Genomic DNA, 20,889 nt, shown 5'->3' with positions numbered 1-20,889 from the left:
GGACTGCACCACTGCATGCCCCAGGGGGTGCTCCAATGCGAATTTGGTAAGCGGCACACTATTACATCACTTAGCTTCCAGCTGATGCCTGCAGTAAATATGCTGTGGGTGGGCAGCTAAGGATTAAAATTCAACGTTACCTTTCTGTCACACCTTGGAAGGCAGAAGTGGTGATATTATCTACTTTGTAGACCTTTATTTTCTAGTTGTTAGATTACGCCATCAATATCTTCATCAGCTGCTCCTCCAGAGATTGCTAGGGGTTCCATGAGCTGTGACTGAATGACCTCTCTTTTGGGGTTCCCTGCATATCTCTGAACCAGCACCACTTGGTTGAGCCAGCAGCATGACACCAATGATATTTTTTAGCTGTCTATAATGGTGCTGTTTATACCATCAATGTAAAATGCATTTTTCCTATTGGTCACCAATGAATTACTTTTAGCATGAGTTCCCTGAGACCAGAAACCTTTTTCAGGGGTTCTTCTGGAGTAAAAAGGTTGAGATTGGCTAGTCTTCATTGTGACCTTACCTTCTGTGACTATGGAAAAACTCTCTAATCAGTATGGGAAGGTACAGAGCCATCTGAACAGCTGCAGCATATAATAAAAACATATGGTGATTGGTGAGATCTTCTATTGACAAGGTGTGAGTACAGATTCCTCATGATAATGAGCACATTTTGGACACATCCACTGGACCTTGCTGACACTTCAAGATTCTGTGTAAGCACAGGGGCAAAATTTTTTTTTTATGTATCCTATTTAACAAAGTCAGCCTTACAGACAATAAGGGAGACATCATGCAGAATTGGTACATAACTCTCTTTCTGGTGAACTTACTTCGGAGTCATCTGTGTTAAGTAGCTTAAGGCGCATGTTCTGAGGACTGGTGCTTGTGAAAAAGATATCAAATGACTTGTTTGTTGCCACTATGGAGTGAAACAGAGAAACTCTTCTTTGACAGGTATATCCACTGCACCAGCCATGGTCTTGGGGCCCTGTAAGAAGAACAAAACATTGATCTGTATGGGGTAACCAACACAACACAAACTTGGGCAGGGGGTGCCATAAGCACAGCAAGTTTTATATTTTTTATTAGATTCAAACTTTCATATGTAACTAGTTGCCGGCCGCTCTGTGCAGAATAACGCATATATATGGGATTCTGCACTTCTGGGTAGGGGGCATGCCGTTTCTGCTGCGATTAGTCATATTAGTCACAGCAGAAGCCGATCAGCGGATGCTGGCCAATGGATGACCGCTGGCGCCCACTGATTGGCGAGGAGACACACTGGACAGAGCTCTGCATATGTAAACAATAAAGAGCTCCGCCCTGTCAGCGGAGATGTGCTGGATTTTGTTTGTTTTGTTTTTTGTCTCCCTGCAAAATGTGAATGGCACTGCAGCTTTCCAGGACCTGTGATGTGTCCTAGAAAGCTGCAGGGGAAGGAGGGGGGCCGAACTCTCACTCGGATTGTTGTGGTGATCAGAAGTGGGAGCAGGAACCTTACAAAACCGCGTACCAGCTTCCCCCCTAAAACAAAGTGTCAAAAATTAAAGCAGGGGAGGGGGTCAGCAGACAAGCGGAACTTCCCCTTTTGGGAATTAAATGCTTAACATGAACCATTTTACTGCTTGCTTCTTTATGTTCTTTAGACTAACAGTTGAGTATTTAGTAGACTGCATTATAACTCAGCGCGTTTCTTCTTCCTGTGAAACAGACCTAACAGCTGCATGATAAAAAAGTGACTGTGTTACATGCAACAACCAATCAAAAATATATATTTAATTTTATAATCTGCATAACAGCTGGAGTATGATGTCCATACCATTAATTAGATCTAAATAGCCATCTCCCAGCACAGCTACTGGGGAAAGTCGCCTTGTCTCTGTATCTGCATCCAGACTCTCGATGACAAGCATCTCATAATTCAGTCCAAAACATTTATAGGCCTCCCAGGATGATATGTACAAACAGGTGCTATCTCTGATGATTCCTTAATAAAAGACAAACAGAAAAAAAGCATTTTTATAAAGGATGCATTTAAATCAATTCAAGAGCAATATCATTTTATTTTGAACTGACTATGAGTATCTATAGGAGTCATTATGAATCATTAAAAAATTATGCGACAGAGGGATTTAACTGAAAGCAACAACTGCTGGTACCCTCTCCATTTTACAGTAACCGAGAGTCATAATTCCAGATTTTACCTTCAGCACCAACTCCAGGTGACTTCTGGTATTATGGTCCATTCAAGCAATAGTAACATGGCATTATTCCGACTAATGGATTGTTTTAAGTATAGAAATGTTTACCTTTATTAGGAGCCACCTGTGATACTGGTATCCGGCTTCCATTGAGACTGGTCAGCATCACTTTGGGAATTCTGTAATCCCCAAGTCCTTGTCTCTGGTCTCCATTCCACTGCCATTCTGACTGTGGTACCACAGCACCTATTTTCCCCAAGAAGGAACCATCAAGATCTTTCAAGAGGGTCTTCCTCTTTGCATCACAGGTCATGTCCACACAGTCGGATGGGTTAGCTTTGCTGTATTTGAATAAATAAATAGGTCAGAGGAACCCAGAAATAAGGCCATAGGTGTATATGTCTCAATTGTTATGTGTTGAGCAGCACAGAGTGTGTTACCCAAAGGAATTATGATAGAAATGTACGCTATCTTCTTCATAGTGATGACTATGTCACATTGATATCTAGGAAGGCAAGGCAAAGACGAGTGCTTCTCCATTATTAGGTAGCATCAACAAGTACATTGAAAAATGATTGATTGGATACAGTGAGTTAATTAAATGGGGGTATTCAATTAACTATTTAGGTGCCCACCCAAATGTAATATTTTCGTTATCTATGAAGTAAGATGGGCCTAGCCAGTCCTTGCTTTCCCAACAGTGAGATCTGCCTGCCCTAATTCTTTGACAGTTACATTAATAATAAATAATTAGAAAATAGAAAATGCAATAAAAATATATACAGTATCTCACAAACGTGAGTACACCCCTCACATTTTTGTAAATATTTTATTATATATTTTCATGTGACAACACTGAAAAAATGACAATTTGCTACAATGTAAAGTAGTGAGTGTACAGCTTGTAAAACAGTGTAAATTAGCTGTCCCCTCAAAATAACTCAACACACAGCCATTAAAGTCTAAACCGTTGGCAACAAAAGTGAGTACACCCCTAAGTGATAATGTCCAAATTGGGCCCAATTAGCCATTTTTCCCTCCCTGTCCTGTGACTTGTTAGTGTTACAAGGTCTCAGGTGTGAATGGGGAGCAGCTGTATTAAATTTGGTGTTATCGCTCTCACCCTCTCATACTGGTCACTGGAAGTTCAATATAGCACCTCATGGCAAAAAACTCTCTGAGGATCTGAAAAAAAAAAATTGTTGCTCTACAAAAAGATGGCCTAGGCTATAAGAAGATTGCCAAGACCCTGAAACTGATCTGCAGTATGGTGGCCAAGACCATACAGCATTGCTGCAGAGGTTGAAGGGTGGGGGGTCAGCCTGTCAGTGCTCAGACCATACGCCACACACTGCATCAAATTCATCCGCATGGCTGGCGTCTCAGAAAGAAGCCTCTTCTAAAGATGATGCACAAGAAAGCCCGCAACAGTTTGCTGAAGAGAAGCAGACTAAGGACATGGGTTACTGGAACAATTTCCTGTGGTTGGATGAGACCATGATAAACGTATTTGGTTCAGATGGTGTCAACCGTGTGTGGCAGCAACCAGATGAGGAGTACAAAGACAAGTGTGTCTTGCCTACAGTCAAGCATGGTGGTGGGTGTGTCATGGTCTGTGGCTGCATGAGTGCTGCCGGCACTGGGGAGCTACAGTTCATTGAGGGAACCATGAATGCCCTGTGTACTGTATGTCATGTACTGTGACATACTGAAGCAGAGCATGATCCCCTCCCTTCGGAGACTGGGCCACAGGGCAGTATTAAAACATGATAATGACCCCAAACACACCTCCATGATGACCACTGCCTTGCTAAAGAAGCTGAGGGTAAAGGTGGTGGAGTGGCCAAGCATGCCTCCAGACCTAAACCCTATTAAGCATTTGTGGGGCATCCTCAAACAGAAGGTGGAGGAGCGCAAGGTCTCTAACATCCACCAGCTCCGTGATTTCTTCATGGAGGAGTGGAAGAGGACTCCAGTGGCAACCTGTGAAACTCCGAAGAGGGTTAAGGCAGTGCTGGAAAATAATGGTGGCACTGGCAACACAAAATATTGACACTTTGGGCCCAATTTGGACATTGTCATTTAAGAGTGTACTCATTTTTGTTGCCAGCAGTTCAACATTAATGGCTGTGTGTTGGGTTATTTTGAGGGGACAGAACATTTTCACTGTTATACAAGCTGTACACTCACTAATTTACATTGTAGCAAAGTGACATTTCTTCAGTGTTTTCACATGAAAAGGTATAATAAAATATTTACATAAAATTGAGGGATGTACTTACTTTTGCGAGATAATGTATTAATATTTTGCTTGCTGTTTTGCATTTGTCAGTCTATAATAATAATAAAAAAAAACTGACAATACATATTAAAATAGTGGAACAAACACAAGTCTTATATATAATATAATATAATATAATATAATATAATATAATATAATATAATATAATATAATATATACACTGCTAAAAAAAACTTAAAGTAAAACTTTGAAAACACATCAGATCTCAATGGGGAAAAATATCGTGCTGGATATCTGTACTGATATGAACTGGGTAATGTGTTAGAAATGAAAGGATGCCACATTGTTTGATGAAAATGAAATCTATCTACTGTACCTACAGAGGGATGAATTCAAAGACACCCTGAAAATCAAAGTTAAAAAATTATGCTTTATGTCCATTTTGCTGAAATTACATTGCAGCAGGGCCGGACTGGCCTAGCGGGATAGCGGGAAATTTCCCGCTAGGCCGCCTGCCCTGGGGCCACTTAGGGCAGTGGCTGCAGCGGTGCCCAAGACCCATCCTGGGCGGGTGCACAGCGGGTGCGCCGCGAGCTGAGGCAGAGGGGAGGGACGCCAAAGTTCTCCCCTCAAGTGCCCGGTGGCTAGAGCTGAGCCGAGTGTGTGTGACAGCCCAGCAAGCACACTCCCCCCTCCCCTTTAGGGATGGGAGAGCAGAGGGGAATACAACTTCCTCCTCCTCCTGCCCCTGTTTCTCGTGTCTCAGCCTGCCTGGCCCGCCCACTCTCCTATGCTCGGCAGTCGGCATGCAGCTGTGGCTGCCAAAGAGAAGGAGGATGTGTGGGCGCCTGGGCGGGAAATATGAAAAATAGCCTGCTACACATTCCCAGCTGGGTCAACGATCAGCTACCAGATTCCCAGGTGAGCGATCTGAGATCTCTGCTCTGTGATCACTGAAGTGAGCTGTCCCTATCTCCCTCCCTTCTCTCCCCTATCTGTCTCCCTCCCCTTCTCAGTTCCTCCAGCAGCTTCCCAAACTTCACTTTTCAGCACTTAGGCAGCCAATAACGGACAAATCGGGTCTGCCTGTCAGTTTTTCTAGGCAGACCCGACCATATCATCCATTGTTCTTTATGCAGCAGCCAGCAGCAGATGTCAGTGGAAATGTGTTTGCTAAAACCCACCAGCATCCAATCTGGTCCAATCTGCTAAAAACAGATGGATGGGGATCCATTCCCCATCCATCCAGCGGATCGGATCAGATGTCAGACAGATGGAAATGGACAGTCGGCCCATTTCCATCTGACTACCTCACAGAGAATAGTAGGCTGTGTCTATGTCCACTCTGCATAGTGGGGTGGACATGGACCTGTCATCCACCTGCTCAGTGAGGATCAGTGGAGGGATCCCCGCTGAGCAGGCAGATCTGCTGGATGGTGTCTGCCCAATCTGAAAGGGGGGCCTTAGATTGAATAAAAAAAAAAAAAATCCCCCATCTACACATTCCAAGTGGATGGGGGAATCCTCCCACTGTGGACCAGTGGCAGAACTACCAGGATAAGAAAAGTCGCATATGCGACTGGCGTTCCATTATCATTAGGGTTCCCAGCCTCCTCTTGCTGTCCTATCCCTGCTAATGAGCAGCGCTGTTCTCTGAATCCACGGCTGCGGCAGCAGCAGAATTGGACACACTGCTGGGTACTTTATGGGGCTGATGAGTGCATGTGCAGGAGGGCCAGCACACATAGCTGCTGAACATATGGTTGATATATGTGTGATTGTACTCTTGATGCTAATAAATACTTTGTTTAGTAGATCCAACTGGGAGAATCACCTGGATCACATCCCGATTGACATGTTAATAGAGAAGGCTTTGCAACATTACTGCTGCTAGATGACAGGCGGGGTCTCAGTTGTCTACAACCAATAGTGCAAGCTCTCCCCCGCATGCACCTATCAGCCCCATAATGTAACCAGCACCTGGGTCCTAATAGACCGCCACCACTGGCGTAGAGACAGAAGCCAGACCAGCATTGCCAAAAGCAGGGGCAAACAGCAAGAGAAGGCTGGGTACCTGGCAGTGGCGGAAAGCCAGGTCCCGGTCACAAGTGCCACCTTTGCAATCTTGGTAGTTCTGACACTGCATTGGACCCTTATGTGGAATTCCCTGGTGTGCTGGGGACATATCACTTGCTTTCTGCCACTGGGGGTGGGGTGGGGGGGCTGGGCAAGACAGTAGGAAAGGGGCCCACAGCAGAACAGATCAGTGGGAAGGACTGATGGGGGAGGGGGGCCCTTCAAGGTTTCTTGCACCAGGGCCCTGTAAGTTCTAGTTACGTCCCTGATACAGTAAGAGGCATTACTGTGGCAGATGGTGAATTTGTAAGGAATTCTGGAACAAAGCCAAGTTTTCAGAGGGTGGACCTTTCTCTCTCACACCCCCCTCTCTTCTCAACCCCCCTTTCTCTCACCACCTCTCCCTTACCCCCCTCTCTCACCCCTCTCTCTCTCACCCCCATTTTTCTCTCACCTCCCCCCCTCTCTCTCTCTCACCAACTGTCTCTCATACCCCCCACTCTCTCTCATTTCCCCCCCTCTCTCTCACCCCCCATCTTTCTCTTACCTACCCTCTCTCTCACCCCTCTCTATCTTCCCCACCATCTCTTTTACCACCCTCTCTCTCTCACCCCCATCTTTCTCTCCCCCCCTCTCTCACCCCAATCTTTCTCTCACCTACCCTCTCTCCCACATCCTCCTCATACCCCCCTCTCTCCCTCCCCCCTCTCTCTCTCAACCACCCCCTCTCTCTTACCCCCTCTTTTTCTCTCACTCCCTCTCACACCCTGGTCTCTTTTTCTCTCTCTTAATCCCCCTCTCTTACCCCCCTCTCTCCCACACACCCCTCTCTCTTTCTCCCCCACCCTCTTCTATCCCCCTCTTTTTCTCTCACTCCCTATCTCCCTCTCTCTCTCTTACCACCCTCTCCCCCCCTTACACCCTTCTCTCTCCCCCTTCCCTTTTCTCTCTGTCTCTTATCCCTCGCTCTTTCTCTCACCCGCTCTCTATTTTTCTCTCACCCCCTCTCCCTCTCTTACCCCCTCTCTCTAATACCCCCCACCCCCTCTTTCTCTCGCCCCCTCTAACTTTCACACACCACCTCTCTCTTACCCCCTTCTCTCTCACCCCCTCTCTCTCCCCCGCCTCCCCTTATTTACTCTCTCACCCTCTTTGTTTCTCACTCCCATCTTCCTCTCTCCCCTTTCCCCATTATACTCCTACTTTCCTGTCTCCCCCACCTCTCCCTCCTATTCCTATCTCTCCTCCCTCGCTCCCTCCTCTCTTCAGCAGCCATCTTTAAACCTGAAAGTGCCCAGCAGCTTCTATGAATATTAGCCTGGATATTCAATGCAAGCTATGCAGCAGTAGATATTTAAATGCCCCCTCTATGCAGCTGAGCTGCAATATGTAGGTGGGGCTTTGTGTGGGTGTGGCTTGAGTTTGGGCAGAGACACAGGGACCCCACAATCTCCTATTGCCCAGGGGGCCCCATGAGCTGTCAGTCCGCCCCTGCACATAAGGCTTGGGTCTAAAATGTTCGGCGGCCACTGTAACAAAGTCCCGCCTTCTAGACCGTCTCCTGTGATAAATGGATTACTGATCCAATGCTGTGAAATTGAATCTGTGTAATGTGTATCATAGTAGCTGGTCTAGGATGCAGGACAGTTTCTGATCCAGGCAATTCAAATCCAAGCTCCCTGATCCTGCAGGAGATTGCTAATGTGTGTGATCCAGGCACTGGTAAGGCTTCATTTGGTGGACACTGATAAGGCTGCATTTGGTGGGCACTGGTCTCTGACCCTCTCTTGTATTTATGTCTGCAGTCTCTGACCATCTCTTGTATCATGTTTGCAGTCTCTGACCATCTCTTCTATCATGTCCTCAGTCTCTAACCATCTCTTGTATTTATGTCCGCAGTCTCTGACCATCTCTTATATCATGTCTGCAGTCTCTGACCATCTCTTGTATTTATGTCTGCAGCCTCTGACCATCTTCTGTATAATGTCTGCAGTCTCTGACCATCTCTTGTATCATGTCTGCAGTCTCTGACCATCTCTTGTATCCTGTCTGCAGTCTATGACCCTCTCTTGTATCATTTCTGCAGTCTATGATCATGTCTGCAGTCTATGACCATCTCTTGTATCATGTCTGCAGTCTATGACCATCGCTTGTATAATGTCTGCAGTCTATGACCATCTCTTCTATCATGTCTGCAGTCTCTGACAATCTCCTGTATCATGTTCTCAGTCTCTAACCATCTTTTGTACCATGTCTGCAGCCTCTGACCATCTCTTGTCTTTAATGATGTCTGCATTTTTTGAGGGGGAGTCTGGAGAGGAGTCAAGAGTTGGAGTCCCGCCAGGATGGGGGCCATCGGAGATGTCAGACATATGTGGACTGTGGAGAGGAGACTATGGGATAAAACCAGAGCCACCAAGCTGGAGCCGACTGACTAAGCCCTGCACAGTACACCTGAGAGGAGGTTAGGAACAGCCCCGCAGGCCAGTCTGGGGGGGGGGGGTCAGTGATGTAAGGGGGGAGTAAATACAGTGTTGTAAGAGGGCATTGATATAAAGGCCCCCCTTATATCAGTAACCCCCTCTCCCACATTCCCAGAGTTCCTGGGGTCCCCCTTGATGATTTCTCCACTTTTACCACTTATAACCAGAATTTTCTCAATAATGCTATGGGGCTAGTATTAAATTATTTCCATGGCTGGTTTTTACTCCCAGTCCGGCCCTGCATTGCAGCAACTCAAAATAGTACTCAGTAGTTTGTATGGCCCTCATGTGCTTGTATGAATGCCTGACAACGTCAAGGCATGTTCCTAATGAAATGACGGATGGTGTCCTGGGGTATTTCCTCCCAGATCTGGACCAGGGCATCATTGAACTCCTGAACAGACTGAGGTGCAACCTGGCGGTGTTGAATAGACCGAAACATAATATCCCAGAGGTGTTCTATTGGATTTAGGTCAGTTGAGCGTGGGGGCCATTCTATGGTATCAATTCCTTCATCCTTCAGGAACTGGCTGCATACTCTTACCACATGAGGCCGGGCATTGTCATGCACCAGGAGGAACCCAGCCAGGAGGACCCACTGCACCAGCGTAGGTCTGACAATGGGTTCAAGGATTTCATCCTGATACCTAATGGCAGTCAGGGTGCCATTGTCTAGCCTGTAGAGGTCTGTGCGTCCCTCCATAGATAGGCCTCCCCAGACCATTAGTGACCCAACACCAAACTGGTCATGCTGAACGATGTTACAGGCAGCATAACATTCTCCATGGCTTTTCCAGACCTTTTCATGTCTTTCACATGTCCTCAAGGTGAACCTGCACTTATCATTGAAAAGCACAGGGCACCAGTGGCAGACCTGCCAATTCTGGTGTTCAATGACAAATGCCAATCGAGCTCCACCGCGTCAGGCAGTGAGCACAGGGCCCACTAGAGGACATCAGGCCCTCAGGCTTCCCTCATGAAGTCTGTTTCTGATTGTTTGGTCAGAGACATTCCCACCAGGGTCCGGGTATCGCCTCATGTTACCAGTAGTGATACTGACCCTAGCTAAATGCAAAACTTGTGAAAAACAGTCAGAAAATATGAGTAAGGAAAACAAATGTCAGTGGCCTCCACCTGTAAAACCCTTCCTGTTTTGGAGGTCTTCTCATTGTTGCCCATCTAGTGCACCTGTTGTTAATTTCATTAACACCAAAGCAGCTGAAACTGATTAACAACCCCCTTTGCTACTTATCTGACCAAATCAATATCCCAGGAGTTTATTTGACTTGATATTATACTCTGATTAAAACGTGTTCCTTAATTTTTTTTAACAGTGTATATTATCTAGGTAGGCAAATAAGTCCAAGAGGTGCTTTCAAGTTACCGACATATGCTGACACTGCTAGATTTGGCTCTGGCACCTAGGCATCAGTGACCTCTGTTCACAAAAAACGTAAAAGGTAAACAAACCAGGCATTTTATCTCCCCAACATTTATCAAACACTGCAATATCCAGTTTGGATATGACTGACCCTTTAGGAGAATTACGAAGCAGAATGAATATTATAAATGGATGAAATTGCTAAGAAGAACTAACCCTACGTCTGGTCGGTGGATGAAGACTTTCTGGTCCTCCGTACTGTTCACTAGTGTCAGTCTGGAGACCTCTATGGGGTGCTGCAAATCTTCATTTTCAGGGTTGGTCATGAACATCACATTGGCCTCCCCAGAGCACACATTTGTGTACCTCACAAATATTGTATCTGGAAATGAAACCACGCTCTTTATAAATGTTTGGCAGTAAGAGACATAAAATACACAAGACATATGTAAAATGCATGACAGAAGATATTTCAAAGAACACCAAAAAGGCTCCAGGTAAATCAAAACAAAATAAAGTTAAGTAAATTGACTTACATCATGAATTAATTTATATTTTTTTAAGAGACCCTGTGATTGGGGAAATAAAATTAAACACTGCTGCAGGTATAGTGATGGCCATCCTTTCATGACTGAATGCCACTAAACCCCACTTACCCACATTCCTAGTGGTCAATCTATATGATGGACAGCCTCACTGGCCAATAGGAATGTACAGGAGGCAGAAAGGGGTGGGCAAGCTTAACCCATGCAGGTAAGAATGGAAATTTTGCTTGTCAGAATAGTCCAACACTCAGCCATTACAGGAGGGTCTGGGGGGGGGCTGTTGTAGGTATACCTTCAGTAGCTTTGGGTTTTAACATAAAGCTAGTTCACACTGATGCATTCTTCATTGTCAGTGGCAGCCTTCTTGCCTCTTCCATATTTTAAGCCTGACAAGAGCACATGATGCAGGAGGGAGGGAGAAGGAAAATACCTGGAGGAAAAAAACATGCTGGAATCGCACCAAAAAATTAAATTTTGATGCATTTCCATTGAAGTCTCTGAGGCAAAGTGAAGTCTGTGAGGCAAACAATAGCACTGCATTGCACCAAAGTAGCACAGGTACCTTTACCAAAGTCACATCGCAGTTGCGTTGCATTGATGTGAACAGACACCAATGAAATCAATGTTATTTCTGCTGTCATGTGATTCTGTTTAACCCAAGTTGCATCTGAAATTGCATTAGTGTGAACCAGCCCCAAGGGAGTTTCTTTAACAGTTATTTAGTAAATTAACTATCAGCTAGCAGAAATACCTGAATTTGTACTTATACAAGCTTCCCTGACCACTTTTATTGGGAGAGGAAGGACACAATGTCAGTGAGAGCTCTTCTGGATTGCATAGGGATGGCCTCATCAAAGAACGTATACAGCAATACAGATTGGAGGAGGGTGGAAAGTTTGACTGAGGAAACTGAATTTCCTCAGCCATTTTTTCATAGCCATCCCTCAGATAGATGAGCACCACTGCTATTGAACTGTGGATATGGAGCATGCGTCCTGCTATAGGAGTAATGCAGAAAATATACAAGGAGCGTATACTGAGACTGGGGAGTGATTTACTAAAGGCAAATAGACTATTCATATTGCAAGGGAAGTTGCACTCTGAAAAGGAATTTTCCCCAGAGTTTAGTGAATGTGGTGAGATTTCACTTTGTAAAGAACACCCAATCATGTGAAAGGAAGATAAAAAAAAAAAACATTTTTACATGCACCTGATTGGATGAAGGAAGTCATCAGAGCTTAACCTTATTTAATATGCTCTGGGGCAAATTACATTGCAAAGTGCAACTTCCCTTGCAAAGTGAACAGCCTGTTTGCCTTCAGTAAATCAACCCCTGTGTGATTGAGCTTATGATTTATGCCTAGAATATCGATTCAATTATAAACAACATCCATAGTTATGCAGTTATGAACATATAAGGTCCTGTGAAATATTACCTTCCACGGTCATTAGTCCACTGATTGCATTGTAGCTCATTAATCCTGCCAACGGGTGCCCTGGGGCCAAGTTATGACCAGAGGCAAAGGTTGGCCAGCAGATGCCAACTCTGCCTCCTGTTGGAGAAAATACAATACATATCATACGTATCTATACACTTACTCAATAAATATAGATTTCTGAGAAAATGCAAAATCCTTCAATAGATCGTACTGTGTCATGTAACAACTTGTTTTTATTGACATGAGCAGCTGTAAAAATAGATATAACCCATAGCATCAACTGCTGGTAAAATAATATGTTTACGCATTTTTTCCTTTGCAATAGCTTTGGATGTGATCCATGATGGCTGATTGGTCATACTTTCCTTTCTGTCAATAATTATTGGTCATACTTTCCTTTCTGTCAATAACTATTGGTCATACTTTCCTTTCTGTCAATAACTATTGGTCATACTTTCCATTCTGTCAATAACTACAGAGAACACTAGATTCTGATTTATGTTCCAGTCATCTATGTTTGCCACATGGAGATATCCTGACTCACATTGGGAGATGAAATCTGGAGACATTACACCTTGATATGGGATAGTGCTGTGTGACTTTTAGGTCGAATCAAGGAGGTGGGAGGCAGATTGTGTCTGTGGTGGATGGGCTGGATTCACTCCTTATGCCTCGTACACACGCAACGATTATCGGGCGACCGATCTTCCGACTTTTGTCCAGAGTGGTGTTTTGTTGGTTGGAATGTGCCTAGACTGCACACGAATTTTCTCGGCCAACAAAAATCTACTTCAGAAGTGATGTCATGTGCTGGTTTACTTTCCGTGTGTTTTTTCTTCTCTGAGCATGCCCAGTCTTGCTCATCAGATTTTTGTCTGCCGAAATCTGTACTGACTGACGGAAAATCGGCCGTTGTGTTGACGGCCAACAAAAATTTTATAGCCTGCACACCAGATTTTTATCGGCCGAAAAGTCGGAGTCGGTTGTCGGAAGCATCATACTAACAAGCCGAAAATCGGCCAATCGGACGTTGGCCGAAAATTCATGGCCAATTATCGACGCGTGTGTACGGGGCTTTACACTTACATGGATTTATAGGACACATCCTTCTTCACAGCGGGTGTCATCCTGATCATTCCTGGAGATTTGTTATATGGACATTATTTTCCTTTTTATTCAACTGGTTGTATTTGTGCTGCACTGGTCTGTTTTATATGTCTATTGAGGGTTTATGTAGTGTTCAGCAGGCAAATCATATTTAACACTTGTCCTATTGTTACGTATATCTGCACTAAATATTGTCTGTTAGTGGTGTTTTCAAGGAAGGTCAAATTATTTGGAAAAATTCTGCTTGGGTTAAGGATCTCTTTTGTATGGGAAGACTTTTATTCTGACCGGGGTTCAGCTTTCAGTCCTCTTCTGACTTCAGCTAATAATTTAGAGAAAAATCTTTTTTTCAGTGTTTTTGTGATGGGGAAATTGCATATTTTGCTGCTGATTATTATACATATAAATATGACACTGTGATTCTCCAAATATGAAACGTAAAGGGAATTGCACATAATTGATGGTTTGGTTTATGTGATGAACACACATTTATGACAGAGGGTATTACCCTTCTTTATTCTAGCCAAAAAATAAAAAAATAAATGATTGCCTTTAGTTCAAGACGGTTTTGTTCATCTGAATAAAATGTTTCAGGTTGACCCAAAATCATTATTTTTATATTGTTGTTAATTTAGAGTTTACCTGTTGGAGGTCTGCGACTGCGATGCTGGCTAGAAAGTTTGATGTTGGGGTCACTGTCTGTGAGAATATCAGTGCAATCAAAGTTGGGGCTGCTTCCAACAAGCACCGAATTCTGGAAATAAGACAAGAGCTTATTGTAAAAAAGAATTAAAGAGCCACTAAACACTACTAGGTGGTTTGATAAAACAACAATATTATTAAAATTGGGTATTACAATAACAATAATAATTATAATATTAATGTTCATACATAAAAGTTTCAGGATGCCTCGTAGCACCCCCACCAGTTAACCATGGCTGACCCCAACCCATAATACTTCCCCTGTTGTACCCGGTCCTGAATACAGTTGGTTCCCATGTGGGGTAGTCGGAGCCCGGTGTACCTTAATGTTTGGTCCTCATAGGGCGAAAGCTCAACACACTCATATGTCGCCGGCAAGGTTCACCTGTAGTGTCTTGACTCGACCTGTTATTATGTTCATGTTTCTTGTTTCAAATCTGTGACCATTGTGATAATTTTTCTATGCCTTGTTATGCTAATACAACGTTTGTATCTAACCTTCTTGCAAAAAATTCAATAAAAATTTGGTTATAAAAAAAAAAAGTTTCAGGATGCCTACAGAATTGACTATATTTAAAGGGCAAGTTAACCTTTTCCAGAAAATACCATATGCATTTGAGGGGCCCCAGAAGGTATTAATAAAATATGCAGCTTTGCAAAATGTTTATTAATATTATTGGCATACCTGTAGGCCATTTGGGCCCCCTTGGAAGCCTGGCCAAAAACTCCCAATTAGCAGCCCACACGTCCTGATTTGTTATGGTTGATATGGTTTTTAGGACATTCACCCCCAGCATTACTGGAGTGAAAACGGTTTTCACAAGCTAGAAACAAGGCAGTATCTGGGTATTGCTAACTAAGATTTTTTTGAGCATGCTTCCAAGGGGGCTCAGATGCTTTACAGGTATGACAATAAAACAAATGGGCTTCACAGTTTTTTAATACCTACTGGAGCTCCTTGATTGCATAGGCTATTTTCGGTAAAAGGTGAACTTAGCCTTTAAATGTTCTTACCTAAAAACAGGTTGACCTGGTTGATAGGTCTTTGCAATACATCCCGATGATTAATATACACAAACACTAAAAGAGATTTGTATGGGTCTTTTAAGGTGCCAAAAAGTACAGACAGTATAAGATAAAAAACGACATTATTTTATCAATACACAGCTGATAAAAATGGAATATATGGCAACATTTAAGTATTTAAAGACTGCCCCCTGAGAAAGGGTCCTAAATATCCTTTAGTGTCTCTGTATATATTTAAAAAGGAATTTAAAAGGAAAATATATAAAGCCCATTTTCTTAGTATTGGATAGAGAAGGGAGAGGTTAAAAAATAGTCAAGTTTTTATTCCTGTCTGTGCCATGGGGAATTACAACGTAGGGGGAAAAGCGGTGAACAAAGAAAACTAATTTCAGTATTAATTTTTTTTCCTTTAGTCACCCATCAGCTGGGTGATTGCTATAAATTCAAGCAATAAAGGGCATTAGGCTGTGGGCAAGGTGTATATTTGAAGCTATAAGTAGAATTTCGGAAATATATTGAGGATATAACAAAATACTTGGTTATGATTTTTGTCTAGTGTTCAAATGATTTAGGGGAAAGCAATATATTAAAAACAAAATTCTAGTCTGTCTAGTAATTATATATAAGACTGTTTCTTTTCAGATAAGTACTAAGCAGGTCTATTTGTCAATGTGTTCACCTAAGATTTACACAATTTTCACCTAAGATTCACCCATAATTCTATAATTCTAATTGAATTTTGTGTGAAAATGGATAAATCTTGCATAAAGGTTTTGTGAAAATTGGGCAAAAACATTGAAAATTAGACTCCTAAGTCTGACACCATGATGCAAGAGAAAGGGTGACCACAAACAAAATATTTTTCAGGGTGTTAGACTTTGACCCACATATACAGTATCTCACAAAAGTGAGTACACCCCTCACATTTTTGTAATTCATTTATTATATCTTTTCATGTGACAACACTGAAGAAATTACACTTTGCTACAATGTAAAATAGTGAGTGTACAGCTTGTATAACAGTGTAAATTTGCTGTTCCCTCAAAATAGCTCAACACACAGCCATTATTGCCTAAACTGCTGGCAACAAAAGCGAGTACACCCCTAAGTGAAAATGTCCAAAAAGGTCTCAGGTGTGCATATGGAGTAGGTGTGTTAAATTTGGTGTTATCTCTTTCACTCTCTCATACTGGTCACTGAAAGTTCAACATGGCACCCCATGGCGAAGAACTCTCTGAGGATCTTAAAGAAATAATTGTTGCTCTATATAAAGATGGCCTAGGCTATAAGAAGATTGCCAAGAGCCTGAAACTGAGCTGCATCACAGTGGCCAGGACCAAACAGAGGTTTAACAGGACAGGTTCCACTCAGAACAGGTCTCGCCATGGTCAACCAAAAAAATTGAGTGCACAAGCTCAGCATCATATCCAGAGGTTGTCTATGGGAAATAGATGTATGAGTGCTGCCAGCAATGCTGCAGAGGTTGAAGGAGTGGGGGGTCAGCCTGTCAGTGCTCAGACCATATGCCCGAAACTGCATCAAATTGGTCTGCATGGCTGTCGTCCCAGAAGGATGCTTCTTCTAAAGATGATGCATGAGAAAGCCTGCAGTTTGCTGAAGATGAGCAGACTAAGGACATGGATTACTGGAACCATGTCCTGTGGTCTGATGAGACCAAGATAAACGTATTTGGTTCAGATGGTGACAAGCATGTGTAGCGGCAACCAGGTGAGGAGTACAAAGACAAGTGTGTCTTGCCTACAGTCAAGCATGGTGGTGGGATTGTCATGGTCTGGGGTTGCATGAGGGCTGCTGGCACTGGGGAGCTACAGTTCATTGAGGGAACCATGAATGCCAACATGTACTGTGACTTACTGAAGAAGAGCATGATCCCCTCCCTTCATAGACTGGCCCGCAGGGCAGTATTCCAACATGATAACAACCCCAAACACACCTCCAGGACGACCACTGTCCAGCTCTGTGAGGTCATCATGGAGGAGTGGAAGAGTAATCCAGTGGCAACCTGTGAAGCTCTGGTGAACTCCATGCCCAAGAGGGTTAAGGCAGTGCTGGAAAATAATGGTGGCCACACATAATATTGACACTTTTGGACATTTTCACTTAGGGGTGTACTCACTTTTGTTGTCAACGGTTTAGACATTTATGGCTGTGTGTTAAGTTTTTTTTTTGGGGGGGACAGCAAATTTACACAGTTATACAAGCTGTACAGTCTCTACTTTACACTGTTACAACGTGTCATTTCTTCAGTGTTGTCACAAGATATAATAAAAAATTGACAAAAATGTGAAGGGTGTACTCACTTTTGTGAGATACTATATTTGCTATATATATATATATATATATATATATATATATATATATATATATATATTTTGCAAAAAGTTATTAAAGTGGAACCTCTTGATTTTGCTAATTTAACTGCTTAACTTTTCAGAAAAAAATACATTTTGAAAAATAATACATAAAGGGTGAGTTTTTTTGTTTGGGTGTATTTAGCATAAACTTGTCTACTTCATTTAGTGTACTTTTTATTTTGTGTGTGTTTGATCATTATTCGTGCACGGTCGCTTTAATTTTTTTAAATTTCATTTTTGCTGTCTGTTTTTTATCTTTCTAAAAAAAAAAAAGTTTAAAAAAATGAGAACAAGGGGTTGTTTGTTTTTGCACACATGAAAGACAGTTGGAGGGAGCTTCTGTAACCCACGGGAGCCATTGAGAGTCAATTGTTCCCCTATAAATGACAAATAACACTTTAATTTCACCTTACCCAAAACGTAATCCCCCCACCAAAAAAATCCCCTGATTTTGAAGATATGAAGACTCTAAATCTCTCTCATCCCATATATTTTAGTAACACACAAAAAATGGAAATTCCAGTATCTGATGACTGACTTTCATACCGTGATCTGAACAGTCTTATTGGAGATTACGTGAGAGACTGAAGGAGGAGTGTAGACTATAGAAAGAATACCCATTCCATTGTCTGCCAGGATCACATCAGAGATCTGCAATGAGGAGATGGTCTACAAAACACAATACAGACATCAAAGTTCAGACCCTGTTTTACAATAATATAAGATACACTTACATGTCTGTTTGTCTATAACTTACCTGAGCATAGATTCCATAATCCCAGCATTTCCATATTAAAAACCCTCTCACACGTGAACACACTGGAAGGCCATCCTCATTCATGTAGATGCCATATAACCCACCATAAGCTTCATTGTTGTACCATGCTGGACTAGGATTAGAGAAACCTGTAACAGCAAAAAACAGTCAACGTTTTAATCTCTGAGGACTGATGTTAAATATAAAAATAACTCCAATAAACATGTTTTCTCCCTTATGAGTGTGATCAAGACTCTTACAGGGCCTCAGAAGCACATTTGTCACCAGCCCGTTCAGAGCTACCTGATAGCCCCATTTAACTACGTACAATATCCCATCCCCACTCCTTCTCAGTCTTCATGTTGCAGGAGTCCATCTCATAAACTCCGGTGTTGGATGGTGTTGGCGCCTACCTAGGTAGATGATGCTCCTTACCCACAAGCCTCCCCCAATGATTGTGTTAAAACTCATATCATATTGATCAAAATAATAATATTAAAGAAAACATTTTTTTTCTATGTAAAATGTACAAATTTTATTCTCACCTGTACAAGGTTCACCATTAATATGGTATGCTGCCCGTTCGAATCCCGCCACTGTATTATTCTGTAGTACAATGCCACTGCCTTCATTAATCTAAATATGGACATTATAAAAACAAGATATATTTTTTAATGTAATTTTTGTATAATATTATTTGACTCACACACAACGCAGCACAACCTTAGTAGAATGTAGGGCTTTTGGGAAGTTGTACCCCTATACACACACTTAAAATACAAATTTTCTGTAACAAAGCACAAAACATAGAAACACCAAGACACAGATAAATAAATAATTACATTTGACAGGGTTCATTCGAGTTGATTAGGCTCTTCACTTTATAGGGAATTTTTCCAAGAATTTGTGAATGTGGCGAAATGTCCCTATGTCACTATGTCACCCTATGCAGGGAATACTCAATCACGTGCAAGGAAAGTAAAACAAAAATCGGCATTTTTGACAGCAACTGATTGGATTATTAAAGTCAGCAGAGCTTTACCTCATTCACTAAGCTCTGGGGAAAGTTCCCTCGCAAAGTGAATAGTCTATTTGCCATTAGTAAATTAACTCCCATTAGGTTCATAAAAGAATTTGGGCAGGAAATACGTCCGAAATATAGTCAAGCCCTAGGCCAGAGAAATAAAGGACTGTATCCTACCATAAGCGTGGGACTTTGAAGGCATAGATTGAGGGTGGCAGTAGGTTATCCACGCTTATGGTAGGATACAGTCCTTTATTTCTCTGGCCTAGGGCTTGACTATATTTCGGATATATTTCCTGCCCAAATTCTTTTATTTTCTAGTTATATTAGGGATGTGGCAATGATTGGTGAAATTTGAGTTATTCCAAAGAGGTGTGTAGGGGGAAAGGACTGTTCAGACCTGGGACTCAAAACAAAGACATGTGGTCCAAGCTTCTATTGTGGTTAGCATGGGGAAGAGGGGGTAAGGGAGTAAGGAGCCTTAAGACAGTGTAAAAAAAATACATGGAGGGCTTCCAAAGAGCCCAGAATTGTTGCTTCCAGCATAGTGCAGCAGTCGGAGATCTGCGGCTGGAGCCACCAGTGGGTGGTCACTAGCTGTGTTGCAAGGAATATTTATGACAGTCCGGGAGTGCTAAACCCCTATGTAGGGATGGTCGCATGAGGGCGGTTGGTTTAAAGTACAGGGTTTGAGGACACCAGAGGAAGGAAGAGAACATCTGATTTCATTTAGTAAAAAATGATTTAGGGATCGATTGTAGAGAGTGGTGAAATTGGTATGTAGATTTAGGGAGTATTTTTATTTTGAGTAAATTGATGCATCCTAGAAGAAACAGTGGCAGATTGCCCCACACCTTCTGCCTGGCCTTAACCTCCTGCATTACATGGATTAAATTGAGAGAAACATAGTCCGATGTGTTATGAGACACAATAACATCCAGGTAGCCAAATTTGTCAACCCACTGCAACGTAAGATCATTTGGGGAGTGCTCCTGGGCACCAGGGTCCATGGAAAACAAAGTAGACTTATGCCAATTGACATGAAGGCCCCTGAAAAGGTGTTAAGGACCTGAAGTTCTCACAGTAGGGAGGGACCCACATAATGAAGGAGCAACAAAAGGTAATTGGCAATGGGTTCAACTGCCAGACTGAAGAGGGTTGGAGAGAGGAGGCAGCCCTGCCTAGTGCCATGAGACAACGCAAACAGACAGACAGCTCCCAAGTCTAACAGATGCAATGGACTGAATAAACTAAAGCAGGAACCCCATCCTGCGTAGCACCTCCCAAAGATATGGCCATTCAACCGTGTCAAATTCCTTTTCCATATCCAAGGAAGCAAACCTTAGTACCAGAGTGAAGGTGCTGCTCATAGATGTTTGTGAAAAGCCTGCGGATATTGATGTCTGTAGACCTATGAAGTATAAAACCTGTCTGAAAGGTATCTTTAAGGGAGCTGGTAACAATTTGGTTAGAATCCTGAAGTCACAGTTAAGGATTGCAATAGGCCTACAGGAGGCAC

At 42.7% G+C, this 20,889-nt stretch overlaps 1 protein-coding gene across 1 annotated transcript in view; it reads right to left on the bottom strand.

The window, feature by feature from the left end:
* Positions 1-20,889, bottom strand: part of LOC309555644 (fibrocystin-L-like) — a gene marked incomplete at both ends in the record, with an annotated part of 310,666 nt that overhangs the window by 19,051 nt on the left and 270,726 nt on the right. Inside the window, 9 exons of the mRNA XM_082257679.1 lie at positions 843-1,000; positions 1,832-1,999; positions 2,322-2,554; positions 10,612-10,777; positions 12,377-12,493; positions 14,129-14,240; positions 18,136-18,258; positions 18,347-18,495; positions 18,892-18,982. Coding sequence (XP_082113805.1) covers positions 843-1,000; positions 1,832-1,999; positions 2,322-2,554; positions 10,612-10,777; positions 12,377-12,493; positions 14,129-14,240; positions 18,136-18,258; positions 18,347-18,495; positions 18,892-18,982 — 1,317 coding nt within the window. The remainder of the gene's footprint in view (positions 1-842; positions 1,001-1,831; positions 2,000-2,321; positions 2,555-10,611; positions 10,778-12,376; positions 12,494-14,128; positions 14,241-18,135; positions 18,259-18,346; positions 18,496-18,891; positions 18,983-20,889) is intronic.

Source organism: Pelophylax lessonae, assembly GCF_965119305.1.
Source record: "Pelophylax lessonae genome assembly, chromosome: 5".
NCBI classification, from domain to species: Eukaryota; Metazoa; Chordata; class Amphibia; order Anura; family Ranidae; genus Pelophylax; species Pelophylax lessonae.
This window is presented reverse-complemented; position numbering and strand designations above follow the sequence as displayed.